Here is a 19,338-nt window from a genome sequence, read left to right as displayed (position 1 = left end):
CAACTTGTTCAACTACAGGCATCTTCTTGGTGGCTGGAGGATAGTATTCTCTAACATTATTTGCTCACTAAAGTACAAACTGACTTCTCCAGGATGCCAGAGTTGAACACTAAGATATTAAACTCTCTTGATTAAATTTTACAATTCTATCATATTATCATGATTTGCAATTATTCTGTCCCACCTCAGTTAAATAGAATATTTTAGAAACCCCCAGAGAAAATGATGATGGAATAAATTAATTTTAAGGAATGAGAAAAACAGAAGGAACAATTGGAGTTTCTATTTTCTTACTCCCCTTATATAAGAGAGGGAAATAACCTGCTATAATACAGAGCTCTATGGTGTAGTGGTCAAATTTATTCCATGGAAGCAGTATATTTTCCTAAGATCCTCAACTCATCACCATAATTTCTACCAGTTCTCTCTGCACAAAGATTTCTCCATGGAGCTGTCACAATATTTTTCTTCCCACTAAGAATACCAGAGTGCTTTCTCTTCCCAAGTTCTTCTGGTGTTGTATAATGTGACAGGCTATTAAATCAATTTCTCTTCCTCTCTTTAAATAAAGAACAGCATCAAGTACAATGATCGTTCAGAATTAAAGATGACAACCTAGAGATGTTTGGATTCATGCTTCAGTTCTAATACACACACACACACCCCCCACATCTCTCTCATGCACGCTCTCGCTCTCTTGCAAACTCACACACACACTGTATCTTAATAAAAACATGTTAATAATTAGTTATGTTTTATATTGGTATTTTATTACTATATCAGTCATATTATATTACTATATGAATAATTAATATACACATTAATATAAAGATAATTTTGGAAGGAGAAGAACAGAAGTGTGATTAGAACCACTTAAGTGAACTTAAGTCATGCCAAACCAAGGAATTACTCATTTTGTGACTGGGGCAAGAGTGGATGAGAAAGGTCTGGGGAGCCTATATATTAAACACCAAATATTTAAAATCTTTTTTTTTTTTTTTTTTTATGTTTTTGTGAGGAAGTTCAGCCCTGAGCTAACATCCGTGCTAATCCTCCTCTTTTTGCTGAGGAAGACTGGCCCTGAGCTAACATCTACTGCCAATCCTCCTCCTTTTTTCTCCCCAAAGCCCCAGTAGATAGTTGTATGTCATAGATGCACATCTTGCTAGTTGCTGTATGTGGGATGCGGCCTCAGCACGGCCGGAGAAGCCGTGTGTCAGTGTGTGCCCAGGATCCGAACCCGGGCTGCCAGTAGCAGAGCTCGAGCACTTAACTGCTAAGCCATGGGGCCGGCCTCTAAAATCTTTTTAAAAGAATTTCCTCCTTTGCATCTCACAGATCGCTGGTAAGAATGTATTGGTATGATCATTCTAGATAGGCAAACGGATAATTTAAAAAATGTAAAATATGTGTATATCATTTGACCCAACTCTTCCCCTAAGAAAACAACCATAATTGTTCGCAGAATTACATTAATAATAACATTGATGGCTAGTAGTTATATAATTCTAAGTGTTAGGCACTGTTGTGTGTTAAATCCTCAAAACGACTCTACAATATAGGTAATTTTATTGTCCCCATTATACAAATATGAAAATGGAGGTAATTGACTTGTGCAAGATCTTACAGCTGGTAAATAATAGAGCTGGGATTCAAATATAGACAGTCTGTAACCAGAATCACACTGTACAAGTACACCACACTGTCTCTCACCACTGGAGGCTTGTTCACCGTAGAATTATTGATACAATCTGCTCTTTCCCCAGCATTATCCATCATCACTCACCCAGTTGCTCAGACCTCTGGAATCATTCTTGATTCCTTTCTTTTTCTCATACCCTACATCCAATACATCAGTACACTTTATAGAACCTACTTTTTAAATACATCTCATTTCCAACCACTTCTCATCCTCTCCATGGTTACCACCTAATCCAAACTATTATATCTCTCACTTGGACAAATGTAGTAGCTCCTGAGTCGTCTCCAGCATCTGCTCTTGTCTCTGTATCCTGTCTGGCACAGCAAACGGTGTTATCTCTTAAAATGCAAATCACTTCCTGCTCCAAGCCTTCCAAAGCCCCTCCCCCATCACATTTGGAATAAAGTCCAGGATCCCTACCATGGCCTGTAAGGCGCTACACAATATAGCTCCTAGTTGCATCTCCCACATCATTTCCTCTCAGTCCTGCCGTCTTATCCCATGGCTCTCTAGCCATCTTGCCTCCCTGTATTCCTTAAATAGGCCAAGTAAATGCCCGTGTCATGGCCTCTGCTCATCCTTCTGTTAGAGCACTCTTTCCCTATATCCAGATGGCTCACTCCCTTACCCATTCAAGTTTCTGTGCAAATATTGCTCTCTCAGAAAAGCCTTCCTTAACCACAATTTTTAAACTACTGCCCCCACCATCATTCTCCACCCTCTTCCCTGCTTCATTTTTCTTCATAGCACTTACCTTTACCTGGCAATAGATTACATGTTTGTTATTTATTTTCTATTCTCTCCACTAGCACGAAAGCTGGGGCCGTGTATTGTTCCCTGCTGTATTCCCAGCCCATGGAACAGTGCCTGGCACATAGTAGGAATTCAATAAATGTTTGCTGAATAAATCAAAAAATGAACCATTCACATGTGCCCTGTTACTGGGCTGGTAGGTGAATCATGGTTCCCCACAGGATGAACTGCTCTCTTGCTAGTAAATGATTGTGGAAAATATTTATTAGGATTGGAAAACGTGGTTGGGCAAATTTCAAGGTAGCAGGTAGGGAGCGGGCAAGAAAAGGATCAAGTAGCAAAGGGATGGAGGGAATTGTGTTTGTGCTTCAGCAGCTCCCACAGCCATGGGTGCATTGGTTTCTAAGAAGGAGGCAGAACTTGGAATAATGGACTCCAGCAGGAGTGGGCTCAGGGTGTGACTAAAGGGTCTGAAATCTGAAGTGAGAGGATGTTAGAGAGCAGGTTCCACACACACTGACTATATGACCTTGGAAATGTTATCATGACATCTCTGAATCTCAGTTCTCTCATCTTTATGTAAATTGGCAATGAAAATAATAGTACTGACTTCAATAGGCTATTGTGAGGAATCAATTTAAAAAATGTGGAAGGGCTCTGCAGATACTAGCTGCTCTTGTTTTTTGTTCTCCTCCTTTGTCATATCTAGCAGTGGTAGCATATATATTATTCTTAAAACTGCTGTTTAAAACCAGGAGAGACTTCAGCTTACATTTTCCTCCTGTTGTACTTCTTGAGGTCACGCATTTCTTAAGTTTAACATTGACAGTAGGAAGTTTTTCCTTTTACAAGTTCTAGATTTGCATCTTTCAAGCTTCTAAGACAAGCACCCTGAATGGGATTTGGGATTAGAAATATGCCTACATTCCTCCTATCCACATCCTCTAAGGTAATGATAGGATCAGGTGATAATAAGATCATGCTCCTTAGTTAACTAACATTTCCAAGTATAGTCCACGGTTTAACACTATGGCAAACATTCGACACTCTTCCCGAGACTGCCAGGCATGGAAGGCCACATGCAGACGCTCCAGTCGGAAGTCCTAGCCTGACATGAGAGTGAAGATGTCTTCAGATGATTTGGAACCCCAGCCTTAAATCACCCCCAGACTTCTAGTCTTCGCAGCTGAGGCCCCGGACGCTGTGGAGCAGAGATAAGCCATCTGTACTGTGCCTCGTCTGAGGTCCCGATGCACAGAATCCACGAGCTTAACAAAATGGTTGCTTTAAGCTGCTAGATTTTGGGGTAACTGTTATGCAACAGTATTAACTGGAAGAAGCAAATCTTCAATGGTGGCAGGCTTAAATAGGTCCCCCCAACACATCCCAGTTTCTCAGAAGTTGTTTTGAAAAGACTAGAATTCAAAGCTGGGGGGGGCGTGTAAAAGGCACCAGATTTTCTTGCTTTAATACACAGTTCCACAACTGTAATCTTTCAACAAGAAGAACTAGTCTTCACACTCAAGAAGAAAATATCTAAGACTAAATTCTCAGAGGAGAGGAAGTTCTTGAAATACCAAGTATTTGAAAACAGACTAGCCAAGATAGGGAGTTGAACATTTCTGAGCTTGAATCAAGATAAAATATTTAATTAGCCTGTAAACTGACCTCGAGAACATCAGGAGTTTCCAGAAGGGAAGAATTTTCTTGTCACTTCTCTTCTAATACTGCCAAACAGTGGCGGTTGATGTTGGCACAGAAGCAAAGATGGAAAGGTGAGGTTATCAGCACGGCCTCTCTGATTCCCGCCCACAGATTAGACAACACGAACGACGTTGCTCCAAGTCTATTCATCTTCTTCAAAATGCAGAGAGCGCAGAGGATAAGGAGGCTTAGATAATTCCCTACTGGGGGAGCCCAAACAGATCAATCAAAGTGGTTAGTCAGAGACTTGGCAGAAACTTTGAGACCTGTTAAATTTTCTTACTGAAAGTTTTCTTATTTTACACAGACAAATGGGACCAAAAATACTTGGGCTGGGCAGAAGACCAAAAACTTGCCTGTAGCATTCAACACACTTCAATACAGGTATCATCTGATAATATCCTATATATCGAGGACTAGACAATGTGCTAACCACATTAGTTTTGCATGCATTATCTCCTTTAAACTTAATAACATGTAATATTTATTAAGCACTCACTATGCACCAGGTACTATGGTAAGCAATTCTTAAGTATCATCTCATCTCATCCCTATAATATACCCATGGAATAGGTTTTATTGTTACCTCCATTTTACAGATGTTGAAAACACAGGCCCAGGGAAGTTGAGGCGTTTGCATAAGATCACACAGACAACCCAAACGGTCTGATTCCAGAGTCTAGAGCATTAGCCACTGCACTATCCTGCCAGCCAATCATTTAATCCTAACAACCATTTAGACATGAGACAGTACGGGAGGCTCAGAGATGTTAAGTGACTATCCAAGGTCACACAGTTAACATGTGGTAGACCTCGGCCTTGTTTCCAAACTGCCTTCAGATCAGGCCCCACTGCTACGACAGCTCCCTAGGCTGTCAGGCAGAGTGGTTTCAGGTTGGACTGAGGTCTGGTGAGTCACGCCATAAACACTTTAGTCTGATTCTGAGCTAAACCAGCTCTCAGTTTATTTGTCTTCTTACGGCACTCTGTCTCTGAGTTTTCAAATTTTTTTCGCAATTGAACCATATTTTCCCCTTTTAAAACAAAATCTTCCACAGAATCCCAATATACTTAACAGTTAAAAGTGATATTTTTATTTTATATGTTTAAATTTCTGTCACTTACAATGTCAACAATGAGAACACATCTGAGAGTTAGTGGTTTCTGATGTGTTGAAATTTAAGTATCTGTGTTGTTTTCTCTTATATATTTTAAATATTAAAACATATTTTAGGAACTGCCCTATATCTTGATTGGGATAGTGGTTACCTAAGTGTGATTACATTTGTCAAAACTCATCCAACTGAACATCTAAAATGGATGCATACTGATGCATTTTATATGCATATTGCCTCATTAAAGTTGGTAAAAAGCAAAAAATTATATTTATACTTCAAACAAATGTTTGCAGTACCTCTGAAGTAACTAGGCTCTCCCCAGAAAACTATTTGGAAGTCTTGAAAGCAAACATCTTGGTGACTCAGAATGGGGAAGTTGAGAACTATTTCTGTCCTAAGGTTCAAATAAAGACACTGAAGAACTTCATTCTCATTCCAGGAATTTCTATGGCTTCAAAAAAAAACCCACTCAATCCCTGAGAGCCAACAAGAAAAACTTGCTACCCCGTCTATACTCAGTTGCTTTTGAAGCAGACAGAAGAGAAAACCAGGTGGAAGGAAGCTGGGTTTTAGCAAACAATTCACTGTGTTCTCCATATCGTCTCAGTGAGAGACTCAGGAGGAGGATAAACAGAGATGGAGCCTGGGGTGGAGAAGAGAAGAGGCAGTGAGGCCCCGGTTCCCAACACTAACCGCAGCTACAGTGCCCTCCTTGCCTCTCCCTGCCTCACCTTCTCTATAAGAAGAAAGGAGGAGAGAAGAAAAGAAGAGGAACATGAAGTTTAAATCCAAAAAGATGTAAGGAAGGAAAATTAAGGCTAACAGAGGCTGGTTACGAATTAGTCCATAGTCCTCATCCCTGAGTGGCAGGAAACTGCCACTTCAAGCATCATCTCATAACCCCATTCAACACAGTCACAACTGCTATGTGTATAGTTTACACACAAACACATAAACAAAACCCTTTTAGATCAAACTTCTTGCCTCAGACACCCATAATCCTACTTCCATGTGAAAGGGATGAGCCTAGCGGTGTGGCTGAATTCTAGTGAGTTCTTATTCTCCTGAATGGGATACAGGATGGTCCTCAAAAGTCCAAGTGTCTTTGGGGGTGAACATGGGGAAGTGGAACAGGGAAATGAAATCCATCTAACCACTGAATTACAGGCATCCACTGTGGCAGGCACTGTGGTAGATATTGGGGATGCAAAATCAATAAAGTGGTCAGAGCTTCAGCATCCCAGAATCTACTTCACCAGTGACCTCCAGATATGACTTTAGCCACAGGACTCTTTTAATAGCATTAGTCTCCAGAAAATTTGGGGACTAAATCGCACATCTTTATTTAGAAAAGATTTCTCCAAAAATAACACAGGTTCTATAATCACAGCACTTACTGAGCACTCACTCTGCGGTACCAGGCACTGTCCCAAGCACTCTACATGTACTGACTCATTTAATCCTCATAATGGCCCTCATGAGGTAGGTACCATTATGATACTCATTTCATAGATGAGGAAACTGAGGCACAGAAAGGTTTGAGTAATTTGCCCATTGGCACAGCTAATAGTGGCTGAGTTAGGACTTAAATCTAGGCAGTCCAGCTTCATAGTCTGAGCTCTGAACTCCTGTGCCATGCACCCTTAAGAACCGTTAGGAGGTCGGGCTGAAACCATATAAATTGGGGATGAGGAGGATGTTTCAAGTGTTCCCCCAAACAAATTTAATTTCTATTAAAAAATAAGTGCTTGAATTGTCTGAAATGAGGAAAACATGTTCATTTTAAAGACTAGTAGCATTATGTGGCGTTACTCTACCTCCACAGAGGCCAGGATAAGAGAGGTGCAGAGTCATGGAAACAACACGGGCACTGTGGACTCAAAGATCTGAGTTCAAACCCTAATACCACTTCTTACTAGTCTTGTGCCCTTGGACTTGTCCTTTTCCTATGTGAGTATCAGTTTTCTCACCTGTAAAATAGGTAATCACAGTTTCTGTCTTCCAACTCCATCATGAGGGTTACATGAATATGCATGTAAAGACTTTGCTCATGGCCCACAGCAGACACTCAGCAAACAGTACTCATTCATCTCAGAGGAGGACAGTGAAAGAGAGTGGAAGCACATTTCTGGCATCAGACAGTCTGGGTTCAATTTGTCATAGCTCCTCTACTTACTACTTGTGTGATCCTTGAGCAAGCTACTTAACCCTTCTATGCCTCTATATAAAACATATATGGAGCCCAATTTGTGGGGTGGTTTTGAAAATTAAACAACACATATAAAGTGTTGGAGATTACTTGATACATTTTATAACTACTCTCAACATACTTAAGGTATCATTATTAATAAACCACCATTAAAATTAATAAAAAAGATTAAACAGATTGAAATTATAAAGATGATTTTCTTAAGGAGATGATTATCAACAGTGAGTCTAGTTAAACATTAAAATAGGCACCCAAGAACTGTGTTGAAAACATCTCCTTTAAGATGCTGAAGGTGGTTCGAGCTAGAGGCAGAGGGCTCTAAATCATAGATGCTTCCTCAAGCTCCTTCCCCGACCTGAAGATGAAAGATGGAAGATGGAAGATGGAAAATTCCATCTTTCAAATACTCATCATGGGACTCAAGGTACATTATAAAAAACCCTGGTGACCAACACTGAGTCTGAATGTCCAGAGTGTGGCTTGGCAATTCTTCAAGCTAAGGAGGCAGTGAAGCCCACGTCACGGTGCTTTCCTCTCTGCAGGAGGCCACACATTATTCTTCCAGCTGATAAATCATCTCAGGGCACAGAAGAGAATTAATAGTGAACACAAGATTTCAGTTCAAATTGCTTTTTCCTCATTTGCAGCCCGAAATTTCCCATCTTGTGCAATTCTGCTCTCAGACATCATGATATTGACAATTTTGAGATTTCAATGATAAGAAAGCCACTTAGTCACATATTATGCAACCCAATAATCTTCTTTCCCTTCAACCAAGTGCAGAGTGAACATCATGCAACCACAGTCTCTGGTCACAGTCTCTGACCTTGGGGAGCAGGGAGGAAATATTTTCTGGTTCTAATATTTCCTTTTGTTTCCCTTTCTGTCAGTGCTAGGGGTAAGGTTTCTAATATCACCAAAATCAACTTTCTTTTCTTTTTTTTTTAAAGAAAAATATTAATCTCATTAAGGACGTGTTAAGGGGGAGGTAGAAAGCAACATCAAAGTTTTCCCAAATGGGAGTTTGATGTGAAACTGTAGTGGAAACTTTGTGAACAACTGAAGAAAACTGTTGTTTTTTATCATCTGTCATGCTAGGTGTTAGCCACCGAAATGCTGCAAGTCAGCCAAGTGTGAACAGAAAATATTTTGAGAAAGGAGCTTGTTTGTGATATCCAGAGGGAATGCTTTAATTGACTTAATTTTCATTTTTCAGCTCTTGTCTGTGTCCACAATTGAGAGGTTAGCTATGTTTCAGAGACCAGCCCAGGGGGCGCAGGAATGTAGTCTAAACTCAAAAAACTCCAGGGGTCATTCTAGTTGGGCAAGTGTGTGAAGCAGGCTGACAAGTAGGAAGCACGAGGACAAACTCATACTGTGGGTATCAGCAGCTGCTAACCATCTCCAGCTCATCGTTTCACAAAGATTAAAGGCACCATGTTGCCAGATTTTCCAGTTACTCAAAAGAAATCAGAAATCTGGAGCTTTGTGAAAAATCTCCTGATCTTTTAGTTTTGGCAACCAGTATAAAACTTGTTTAAACACCATGAAAGCCAAGCAAAAGTATGGCTGGAGACTAGATAGAGGCTTCCAGCTTCAAGTGTGCAGCAAAAGCTTTGGTAAAGTGGAGAGAGCACAGGTTTTGGAATCAACCAGATTCCAACTTTACTATTTACTAGTTGTGTGACCTTGGGCAATTTATTAATTCTGCCTAAGTCTGTTTCCTTACCTGGTTAGTAAAGTCTACATTGCAGGGTAGTTTTGAGGATAAGAAAGAATATATGTAGAATGACTAATACATAGCTGGTATCAACACATATGGATGTCTACTTTAAGGCATCAACTAAATGTTCATATTGGATGACTCATTTTCATAAAATTCTAGCACTTTGGAGCAATGGAAAATTGACTTCTCAGGTACAGATGAAACTCCTATTTTGGGGTCCTCATGGAGCATCCTCATGGCTAGATACACAAAAGGTTGATGGCTCACTGCTGTTGTAAGCATGAAAGGGACTTGTTCCACAGAACTCTGCCATGAGCCCACTAGCCAAGAAGGAATTGCTGAAAAACTTCAGAGCCTACTTCTTTGGGAGTGGGCAAGTCCACCACCATGGACCCATATTTCCCCTTCTGTGCTGCTAGCAAGGATGCTAGATCATATGGCAACCAAGCCCTACATCTGGGTAGGTGGGGAGTGGGGAGAAAGATGGAAAATAATGGAGGGATGGAAGAGTGACTGATTTTTAGCCCCACTCCACATAAAGGTAGCCTAGGCACCATTGAGATGGTCTACCCACCGCACATTAAAGGAAAGGAAGCAATTTAAGTCAGGAAATTTTTTTTTTTTTTTTTTTATGATGAGGACCATCAGCCCTGAGCTAACATGCGATGCCAATCCTCCTCTTTTTGCTGAGGAAGATTGGCCCTAGACTAACATCCAGGCCTGTCTTCCTCGACTTTATATGCGACGCCGCCACAGCATGGTTTGACAATCGGTGCATCAGTGAGCGCCCAGGGTCTGAACCTGTAAATCCCAGGCCACCAAAGTGGAGCATGCACACTTAACCACTGCACCACAGGGCCAGCCCCAGAACCTTGTTTTTAGCCCTCTTTCTCGTGGTCACATGACCCTCTGAGTACAGCCCTCTGTCTTTAAGACGGGGTGAGTTCTTCTACTGGACTCTGAGGTCTTTGAGGACACAAACCATGTCTCTTTCATGTTACTCAACACACGCTGGGTTTAATTTCAATGTCTGTGCCACCTTTGCACAGAGATGTTATGAGAAGCAAATGAAATTAAGTAGATGGGCTTTGTGAATATAAAGTGCTGTATGGATATATCATTATTATTATAAACAATAATAACCTTGCATTAGTGTCCACTGATAATCAATGTGTTAAATATAACCACACTAATTATTACTCACAATTATTATTATTACCAAGAATCCACCAAAGCACATGATTCATCATAACATGTTTTCACATGGAATTGATCCAAGAGTAACTAGTCCTCAGAATTACTTAGGGCTTCCTATGGAGGAGGTCAATAACTGTGTATTAAAATTACATGGAAAAATGGAATTAAAGGTGATTGGAGCAAGATCCTAGCACTGTGGGGAATACTTTGGCTTTTGCCGATGAGGACAAGTCCTCTGCCATTTATAGGACCGCTGCCCAGGGCCATGGCATCACGAGCTTAGCTCTGCTTCATGGAGAACATCCAGCGTGCCCAGGGGATAGAGCATATGCTCCAGGAAACTTAATACAAGTCTTTAGTTCACAAGGGCCATTGCCTTTTGTGTCCCTGAGAAGTGTTAATTTATCCCACTTGGATATAATGTTTAGTTCCAGGAGTTAGTGAACACATCAGTACTCACTAGAAGGCAGGAGGAAATTATTTCCACTCTCATTGGAAAATGAAATATGTTCTAAATTATCATTACACTGAACTACACCATATACTGTCGCCATTATATGGCCAGGAGTGGGTGCAGGGGGGATTTTAAAAAATGGGTATGATTCTAAATTAGGTAAATTAAATAGAGGTCTGAAACTCTCAGTTTGCAATGTTTTTCCAAGCTACGAGTTTTCTTTTTTGCTGCTTTGTGATAGCTACAACCACGGCCATTAAAAATGTAGTGAAAATTTCACCCAATAAAAACACGATCCCATGTCCATATTCTGAGAAGAAACAAAAGCACCCTCTCTGTCTTCTCAGTCCTTGGACATACATCCCCAACCCTGCTGGTCTGCAAAGAGCAACAATCTGATGCTGTGCATCTCAGAACAACTGATTTCCAGTATTTCAAAGGTATACAGATTTATCCTCATTGATTCTTAATACTAGGAACAGCACAGAAGGTCAGATTGTAGGTCTTTTTGAGTCTAAAAATCAGGCTTACATTTCTACGATCCACTTTAGATGTCAAATGTTCTCTTCCATTGCTAACAGGCTACAGCCAATTAAAAGAGCAAACAGTTCCTCTCCATACAGGAAGGCCATCTGAAGGTAGTTCTAACATTGTAGTAGTAACCTGAGTCATAAACTAGGGCACCACAGGGCCCTTTCCCTGCTGGAATTCCATTACAAAAAGCACAGGCCAGCAATCACAAGTAATAAAAAAGAAACGTCAATCTCTAGTTACATCTCCCCCAAAAATATTGAAGCTATAAAATTAATAGCCTACAGTAACATTTTTACAAACCCCCTTTCCTCTTCTCCCAACCCAGACAAATTCTCTAGCACATCAAAGATATTTTGGAATCATGCTAGCTATTTACATTTACCCTTAAAATAATTAAAATTAGCTAATTAAAATTTTCAACTCCTCAGTTACACAATCCACCTTTCAAGTGCTCAACAGCCACATGTGACTAGTGACTACCTTATTGGACAGCACAGATAGGGGACATTTCCATCATTGCAGGGAGTTCTATTGGGTGATGCTGATCAAGACAGCCTCTCTTTTGCCAAACTTTAAAATTCTCTCTGGATAAACACCCAGTGGCAGGATAGCTGGATCATATGGTATTTCTATTTTTAATTTTTTGAGAAATCTCCGTACTGTTTTCCATACTGGCTGCACCAGTTTGCACTCCCACCAGCAGTATATGAGGGTTCTCTTTTCTCCACATCCTCTCCAACACTTGTTATTTCTTGTCGTGTTCATTACAGTCATTCTGACAGGTGTGAGGTGATATCTCATTGTAGTTTTGATTTGCATTTCCCTAATAATTAGTGATGCTGAACATCTTTTCAAGTGCCTGTTGGTCATCTGTATATCTTCTTTGGAAAAATATCTGTTCATGTCCTCTGCCCACTTTTTGATTGGGTTGTTCATTTTTTTGTTTTTGAGTTGTATGAGTTCTTTATAAATTTTGGAAATTTAACCACTTGTTGGATATATGATTTCCAATCAACAATTCAAAGAGATTTATGCATCCTCATATTCATCATAGCATTATTCACAATAGCCAAGATGTGGAAGCAACCTAGGTACCCATCAAGGGATGAATGGATAAAGAAGATATGGTACATATACACAATGGAATACTACTCAGCCATAAGAAACGATGAAATCCAGCCATTTGTGACAACATGGATGGACCTTGAGGGTATTATGCCAAGCGAAATAAGTTAGAGGGAGAAAGTCAAATACCATATGATCTCAGTCATAAGTAGAAGAAAAAACAACAACGAACAATCACATAGAGACAGAGATTGGATTGGTGGTTACCAGAGGGGAAGGGGGGAGGGAGGAGCGAGAAAGGAATGATTAGGCACATGTGTGTGGTGATGGATTGTAATTAGTCTTTGGGTGGGGAACATGATGTAATCTATACAGAAATTGAAATATGATGTACACCTGAAATTTATATAATGTTATAAACCAATGTTACTGCAATTAAAAAAAGATACATTCAATAAATATTTCTCATATACCTACAAGAAAACCCCACATTTTCCCTTTTTGATAATAAATAGAGCCATGAAGAATACAATCAAAATGCTTACTAATTGTGTACCAATTTTCTGATATCTAATAAAAGAGAATGAATTAAAAAAAAGACAAAATTGTGCCATTTGTGACAACACGGATGGACCTTGATGGTATTACATTAAGCCAAATAAGCAGATAGAGAAAGATAAATACCCTATGATTTCACTCATACCTGAAAGATAAATAAACATACAGATAAGCAGAACAGATTAGTGGTTACCAGAAGAGGAAGGGGTGAGGGGGGCAAAAGCGGTAAAGGGGTACATATGCATGGTGATGGATAAAAACTAGACTATTGGTGGTCAACATGATGTAGTCTATGCAGAAATTGAAATATAATAATGTACACCTGAAATTTACACAGTTATAAGCCAATATGAACTCAATAAAAAAAAAATCTCTCTGAAAGATAAGTTCACCATGCTTTTCTCTCTCTCACCCAGACACCCCCAACAATCTCCTCAGTATGCAAATCAGCTTAGCCTCTCAGTTTATTTTTTTTTTCAATTAGTCAATCACCAGATTCCCCACAACAAAAACACCCAGGGTACTGACACAGCACATGTGAATTCTCTTCTGCAAGCCTTTCTCTCAATTCTGTAATTGTGTACATAGAAACCTCTCTGTAAATCCATATATGTTCTAGGGGTAGATACAGGAAAATGCACACATCAATAAATCTTGTCCCAGTGCACTGTTCCTGTTTGCTAGCCTTCACTGAACAAAGATAGTAGTAGCTACATGGTCTAAATAGACTGTTAGGTGCTTCTAACATCTAGCATAGGTGTGCTTCTAATTTGCAGCATAGGACTGCTTTCTGAACTTGTACTGAAAAGTAGGTGTTAGCACTAAATAAATGTGCACTACTTGATGAGAGGGTGAAGGATTCTCCAAGTTACTGTGAGTTGTCAGAAGTTTTATGTGCTGGTCATTTACCTCTTGTTCTCATATGCATTATATACCCTTTCCCTGCAAACCTTGCCAACTGGCTTCCAGCAAGGTTTGGTCAAAGGAAGGCACTGACTGGAGACCAGAGAGCAACAGGAAGGGAGTTGCCAGGGTATCCTCGTCTCCCTCTCAGGCAGCATTTCCAGCACTATCTGCATCTCCTCTATCTTTCTGGCTGCCACCAGATAGGCCCTCCTTCCACGGATCCAGCTTCAGCTAGGTGGCCCAGCTATTTGGTTCTAGTACTGTTATCTCCTTCTTTTGTCCCTGTTATCCAGTGGTGTGCTGGTAAATGTTTAACAACTGGCTCTCTGGGGGGGGAAATGCCCTGATTTGAAATGTTTGCCAATATCTGTGGTGTAAATACCCACGCCCAGGCTTGCAAATTCCTGAATATTTAGCAATCACCTCTCATTAGCCTATACAAACTGGCTTCAGCACACTACTGCTCCTCCCAAAGCAAAGTAGCAGGTTCCTGTTTTTGTTTTGTTTTGTTTTGTTTTGCTGAGGAAGATTCTCCCTGAGCTAACATCTGGCGCCAGTCTTCCTCTTCTTGCTTGAGGAAGATTCACCCTGAGCTAACATCTGTGCCAGTCTTCCTCTATTTTGTATGTGGGTCACTGCCACAGTGACCGCTGTGAGTGGTATAGGTCTGCGCCCAGGAACTGAACCTGGTCTACCGAAGCCGACTGTGCCGAACTTAACCACTAGGCCACAGGGCCAGCCCCAGCGGGTTCCTGTTGTTAATCTTTGGGTTCTCTCACAGTCCCTACTTAGTTTCTCAGTATTTCCAACTCCTTTGTTACTAGTTACCTGAATTAAATCCTTTCTGTTAGCTACCTGGTATGGGCTATATTTTCCCAATTGTATCCTGAACGTATATTGTTAAGCGTATAAAATTTATTACAGAAGTGCTTTTCAAAGTGCCAGAATATAAATCAGCCATATCACTAAGCATGCTGAAAGTTCAGCTGACATTATTGTTTTTAAAGAGTAAGACTTTCTGGATGAAAGAAGCAGTGAAATCAATTTACAGTGTGGTACACTGTACACTGGTAACAAAAAGTCTGTGGACTGGTAGCTGTGTGCAAACCACGCTCTGAGTAACACTGTAATGGGGCACTTTGGAAAAGTAAGTTGGCAATATTATCAAAAACCCCCAAAGTGTCCTATCCTTTGTCCCACTAGTTCCACTTTGACAGAATCTCTCCCAGGAACTCACCCAAAAACAAGGATAAAGCCTTATACATAAAGATGTTCACTGCAGCACTATTTAATATAGGGTATTTCTGGAAGCAACTTCAAAGTGAAAAAAATCCATTTGATGGGATATTATGCAGCTTTAAAAATTATACTTATGAATATTATAGCAATATGGAAAAAATATAGTAATATGTCAGTAATAAAGTCAGGAAAGAAAACTTTACACATATGACAAGAATTACATAAAAATATGAATGCCAGGAGGAAAAGACCGAAAAGAAATGTGTACAAATAATAGTTGAAGTATGTAAAGGGGGTATTAGGAGATGAATTCCTTTCCTCTAATATTCAGAGTGACTTTTTTCTAGTGTTGCCATTCCACTTAGTTTTGTTAAATAAAAAACAATAAAACCCACCATTAAAGTCATTGTCTAAATGACAATATTTAGAAGGAAAAGAAGACATTACACATTAAGATACCTTTCAATGCTACTTTTATGTTTATAATATAAGTGCTGGGTAAGCCTGAAGTTAAATTAAGATTCCTAACCTACCCATCTGCCATTCACTCCCCCACACATGTTGCCTCCTCACTTGAATTTCATCTGCTCACCAATCTCTATTATCACATATGTAAGAATAAGCAAAATGCTGCCTCTAGCGTCTTTTGAGCCTTCCTTCTGCTGTGGGGCGGAAGACGTTATTCCCTAGAGGAGCATCTTCCAGCTATTTGCAGACAAGCGGGAGAAGCATTGAAGGCTTGAAGAGTTTGTCTACAGGGATTCAAAGCAGGTAGCTGTCTACTCTTGCTCTACTCAGCACAGCTTCAAATCCCTCATTCAAATTCCACTGAGTACCTGGTTCCCTTAGAGATGATAACTGCCTCCCCTGCTGCACACCCCACCTCCCCATCCCACCATTCACCTCAGACCAGAGCTCTAAAAACATTGCTCACTTAGACCAGGTCCCTAATAGTAAAAAACAAAAACTTAAAAACCAGTCCTCATCCAATTTTTTTCAACTTTTAAATAAACAAAACCCATCTGCAGAATTCAACATGCAACATTGCCACACAAACCACTGAAAACTACACCGGTGCCCACCAAAAGTATAAAATAGCAATGAAGAGCTCAGGCTTGGGGCTCCATTGTCTGGGTGCAGATACTAGATTTTCCACTTACAAGGTAGATGATCTTGGGCAAATCCTTAACCTCTCTGTCTCTGTTTCTTCATCTGTCTCTGTGCCCTCATAGGATTGTTGTGAGGACTAAACTAGTTATTTTACATAAAGCACTTAGAACAGTGCCTGACACTTGATAAGCAAGCACTCAATAAAGTTTAGCTAATATTAAGTTCTCACTCCAAAAAATAAATGTTGCATGATGTGGCCCCGGTAAGGCAGTCCTCCCTGCCCTTCCCCAGGGGCCACTCTATCCATAACAGCATACAAACTAAGGGTAAATGTCAAAACATCCACAGCATTAAAACAGCCACATCAAAGCATCATGACACAAGCAGAATCGTGATCATATTCATTTCTAGAATTTTCTATCTCATCAAAATAAACTACCTAAAGATGGGAAATGCCAAAACATTTTTGAACCAATCCTCCAGCCATGCTTCTGTCCATTTCCTTGGACAAGCCTACCTCAAACCACTGCCCGTGGGACTGCATCTTGAGGATGACACAGGGGTCTGGTTTGGAAAGAGCATCTCTGTCGGAAATGCCTTTACACGCCACACGCAGCTCAACTTTGGTGAGGCAGGGGCTGTTAAAAATTCCCAGCGTATTGGCAGCCGACTCATAAATGTTGCTCATCTTCTTCATTCTGTTTTAGGCAAAAAAAAAAGAGGAAAAAAGACATACAAATCACCATAATATTTGTCAATGGAGAAAACCTCCCCAATCACCCTTCAGGAAATTGTTCAAAACACGGCTTCAAATATGGAATGTATTTGACAATGCCCCTCCCTCATGGCAAATGTCACTGGAATTTTCTCTCCCAGAGCTGTCTCACAAGGCTCGCCACGCTTGCTCTCCATTCTTCTTCCTCTTTCTCTCTATCTCTTTCTTTCTTTTCTCCTTCCTTCCTTCCTATTTCCTTCCTTTCTTTCACATTCCAACTCTCTAGTGCGCTATTTATCTAATTATTGTGAACATATGTTTTTCCCTATATATGCTCAATGGAAATTGCCCTGAATGGCAGAAACTTATGTCCTAGAAGAGGAGTAGACAAACTATGGCCTGTGTGCCAAATCTGGCTCGCCACCCGTTTTGGTAAATAAAGTTTTATTGGAACATAGTCACGCTCATTCCTTTACCTATTGTGTGTGGTTGCTTTTACTACAGTTGCAGAGTTGAGTGGTTGCAACAGAGACTGCATGGCCTGCAAAGCCTAAAATATTTACTATCTGTCCCTTTTCAGAAAATGTTTTCCAATCTGTTTTCTAAAATATCAGCTAAGGGGGGGTTGCAGTTGGGGAGGAGTTGCAATTCTGTTTCAGTATGCATTTTGAATTAGTTTGAGGATGAGAGTTGCTCTATCTTCTACCATACTGAACATTAATAGGGACTTTGGGGCATTTGTTTTTTTACATATGAGAAAATTCAAGCTCAGAGAGGATTGGCACCTTGTCCATGTCACACAATTATTCTGATGGCAGAGCTGGGACTGGAATGTCAGTTTTCTATCTCCTAGCCCAATGTTATTTTTACCACATGTAAAACCCTTAGCTGGAGAATTGTTTGAATCTACCAAGGAACAGTGGATAAGACAATACCCTCGATTTATTTCAACCTCCATATAGAATCATACTTTCCCTCTATTTTTAAATAAATTTTATTCATATACATAAAAAATGCACGTCACAAATGCACAATTAACAAATTATTGTTTCTCTATTTTTACAGGTAGTGAGCACACCAGTTATTAGAACAACATAGAAGACAGCGTATATGAAATGCAATTTATAAAAAAGTGAATGGAGAGAAGGAATAGACCAGTGGGAAGATGGCTTTGTGTTCACACAGTGTTGGAAGTATGTTGTGAACTCTTTATCAACTTTGTGACAAGGACAGCTTATTCTTCAATCAATGTCTTCCTGAATTCTGCTTACCCCAATGCATTAACCAGCTCCTTGGAATTCACATTGCTCTTCTGTAGTTCTGAGTGGCCTCTCCTATCTCTGGGAGGCATTACTATCTCTTCTAACTGCCCCTATCCTTATAGGTTCACGCCCACGTCCATCCCCTTTCTTTTTTTTTTTTTTATCTTAAAGACTTTACTTATTTAGAGCAGTTTTAGGTTCACAGCAAAATCGAGAAGAAGGTTCAGAGATATCCCATATGCCCCCTTCCCCCACACTTGCACAGCCTCCCCTATTATCAACATCCCCCACCAGAGTGGTACATTGTTACAATTGATGAACCTACATTGACACATCATTATTATTCAAAGTCCATAGTTGACATTAGGGTTCACTCTTGGTGCTGTACATTCTATGGGTTTGCACAAACGTATAATGACATGTATCCACCATTATAGTATCATACAGAGTAGTTTCACTGCCTTAAAAATCCTCTGTGCTCTGCCTATTCATCCCTCCCTCCCTCTTAGCCCCTAGCAACAACTTATCTTTTTACTGTCTCCACAGTTTTGCCTTTTCCAGAATGTCATATAGTTGGGATCACACAGATGTACCTTTTCAGGTTGGTTTCTTTCATCCATCCACTTTCTAGAACCACTGCCTCCTTTCTATAGAACACAAGCTTTTTCAATAGAATGGGACATCTTCTCTAACGCCTAGTGTTAATTGTGAGGTGTAATAGAAAAAAAAGACTCTATCAAGGAGACACGTAGTTCCTTCCAGGTTCAAATCCTGGCTCCTCCACTAATCATGTGATCTTGAGCAGGGTCACACGCTCATACTAAATACCTACCTCAAACAGTTGCTTCGATGGGCAGATTAAATAATATATGTAAAGTCATTAGCACAATGCCAGGTATATAGTAGATGCTCCAAAAATGGAGCTATTATTATTGCAATCTGACTGCTCTCAAGATTAAATCATTCATTCTCCCACTGCCAACTGGAACTCTCTTAGAATTCCTGCTACTACAATACTTTAAGATCAAAGTTCTACTAGACTCCTTAAAGGCATTCTGTCTTTGCAGCCCACAGAGTCTGGGCATA

General features: G+C 40.1%; 1 protein-coding gene across 1 annotated transcript in view; it reads right to left on the bottom strand.

The window, feature by feature from the left end:
• Positions 1-19,338, bottom strand: part of CPNE4 (copine 4) — a 456,919-nt gene that overhangs the window by 325,308 nt on the left and 112,273 nt on the right. The window contains exon 2 of the mRNA XM_058553151.1: positions 16,793-16,973. Within this exon, the coding sequence (XP_058409134.1) occupies positions 16,793-16,972 (180 nt within the window). The 5' untranslated portion in view covers position 16,973. The remainder of the gene's footprint in view (positions 1-16,792; positions 16,974-19,338) is intronic.

The sequence above is a fragment of the Diceros bicornis genome, chromosome 2 (assembly GCF_020826845.1).
Source record: "Diceros bicornis minor isolate mBicDic1 chromosome 2, mDicBic1.mat.cur, whole genome shotgun sequence".
NCBI classification, from domain to species: Eukaryota; Metazoa; Chordata; class Mammalia; order Perissodactyla; family Rhinocerotidae; genus Diceros; species Diceros bicornis.
The sequence above is the reverse complement of the archived record's forward strand: the minus strand, read 5'-3'. Positions and strand labels throughout refer to the sequence as shown.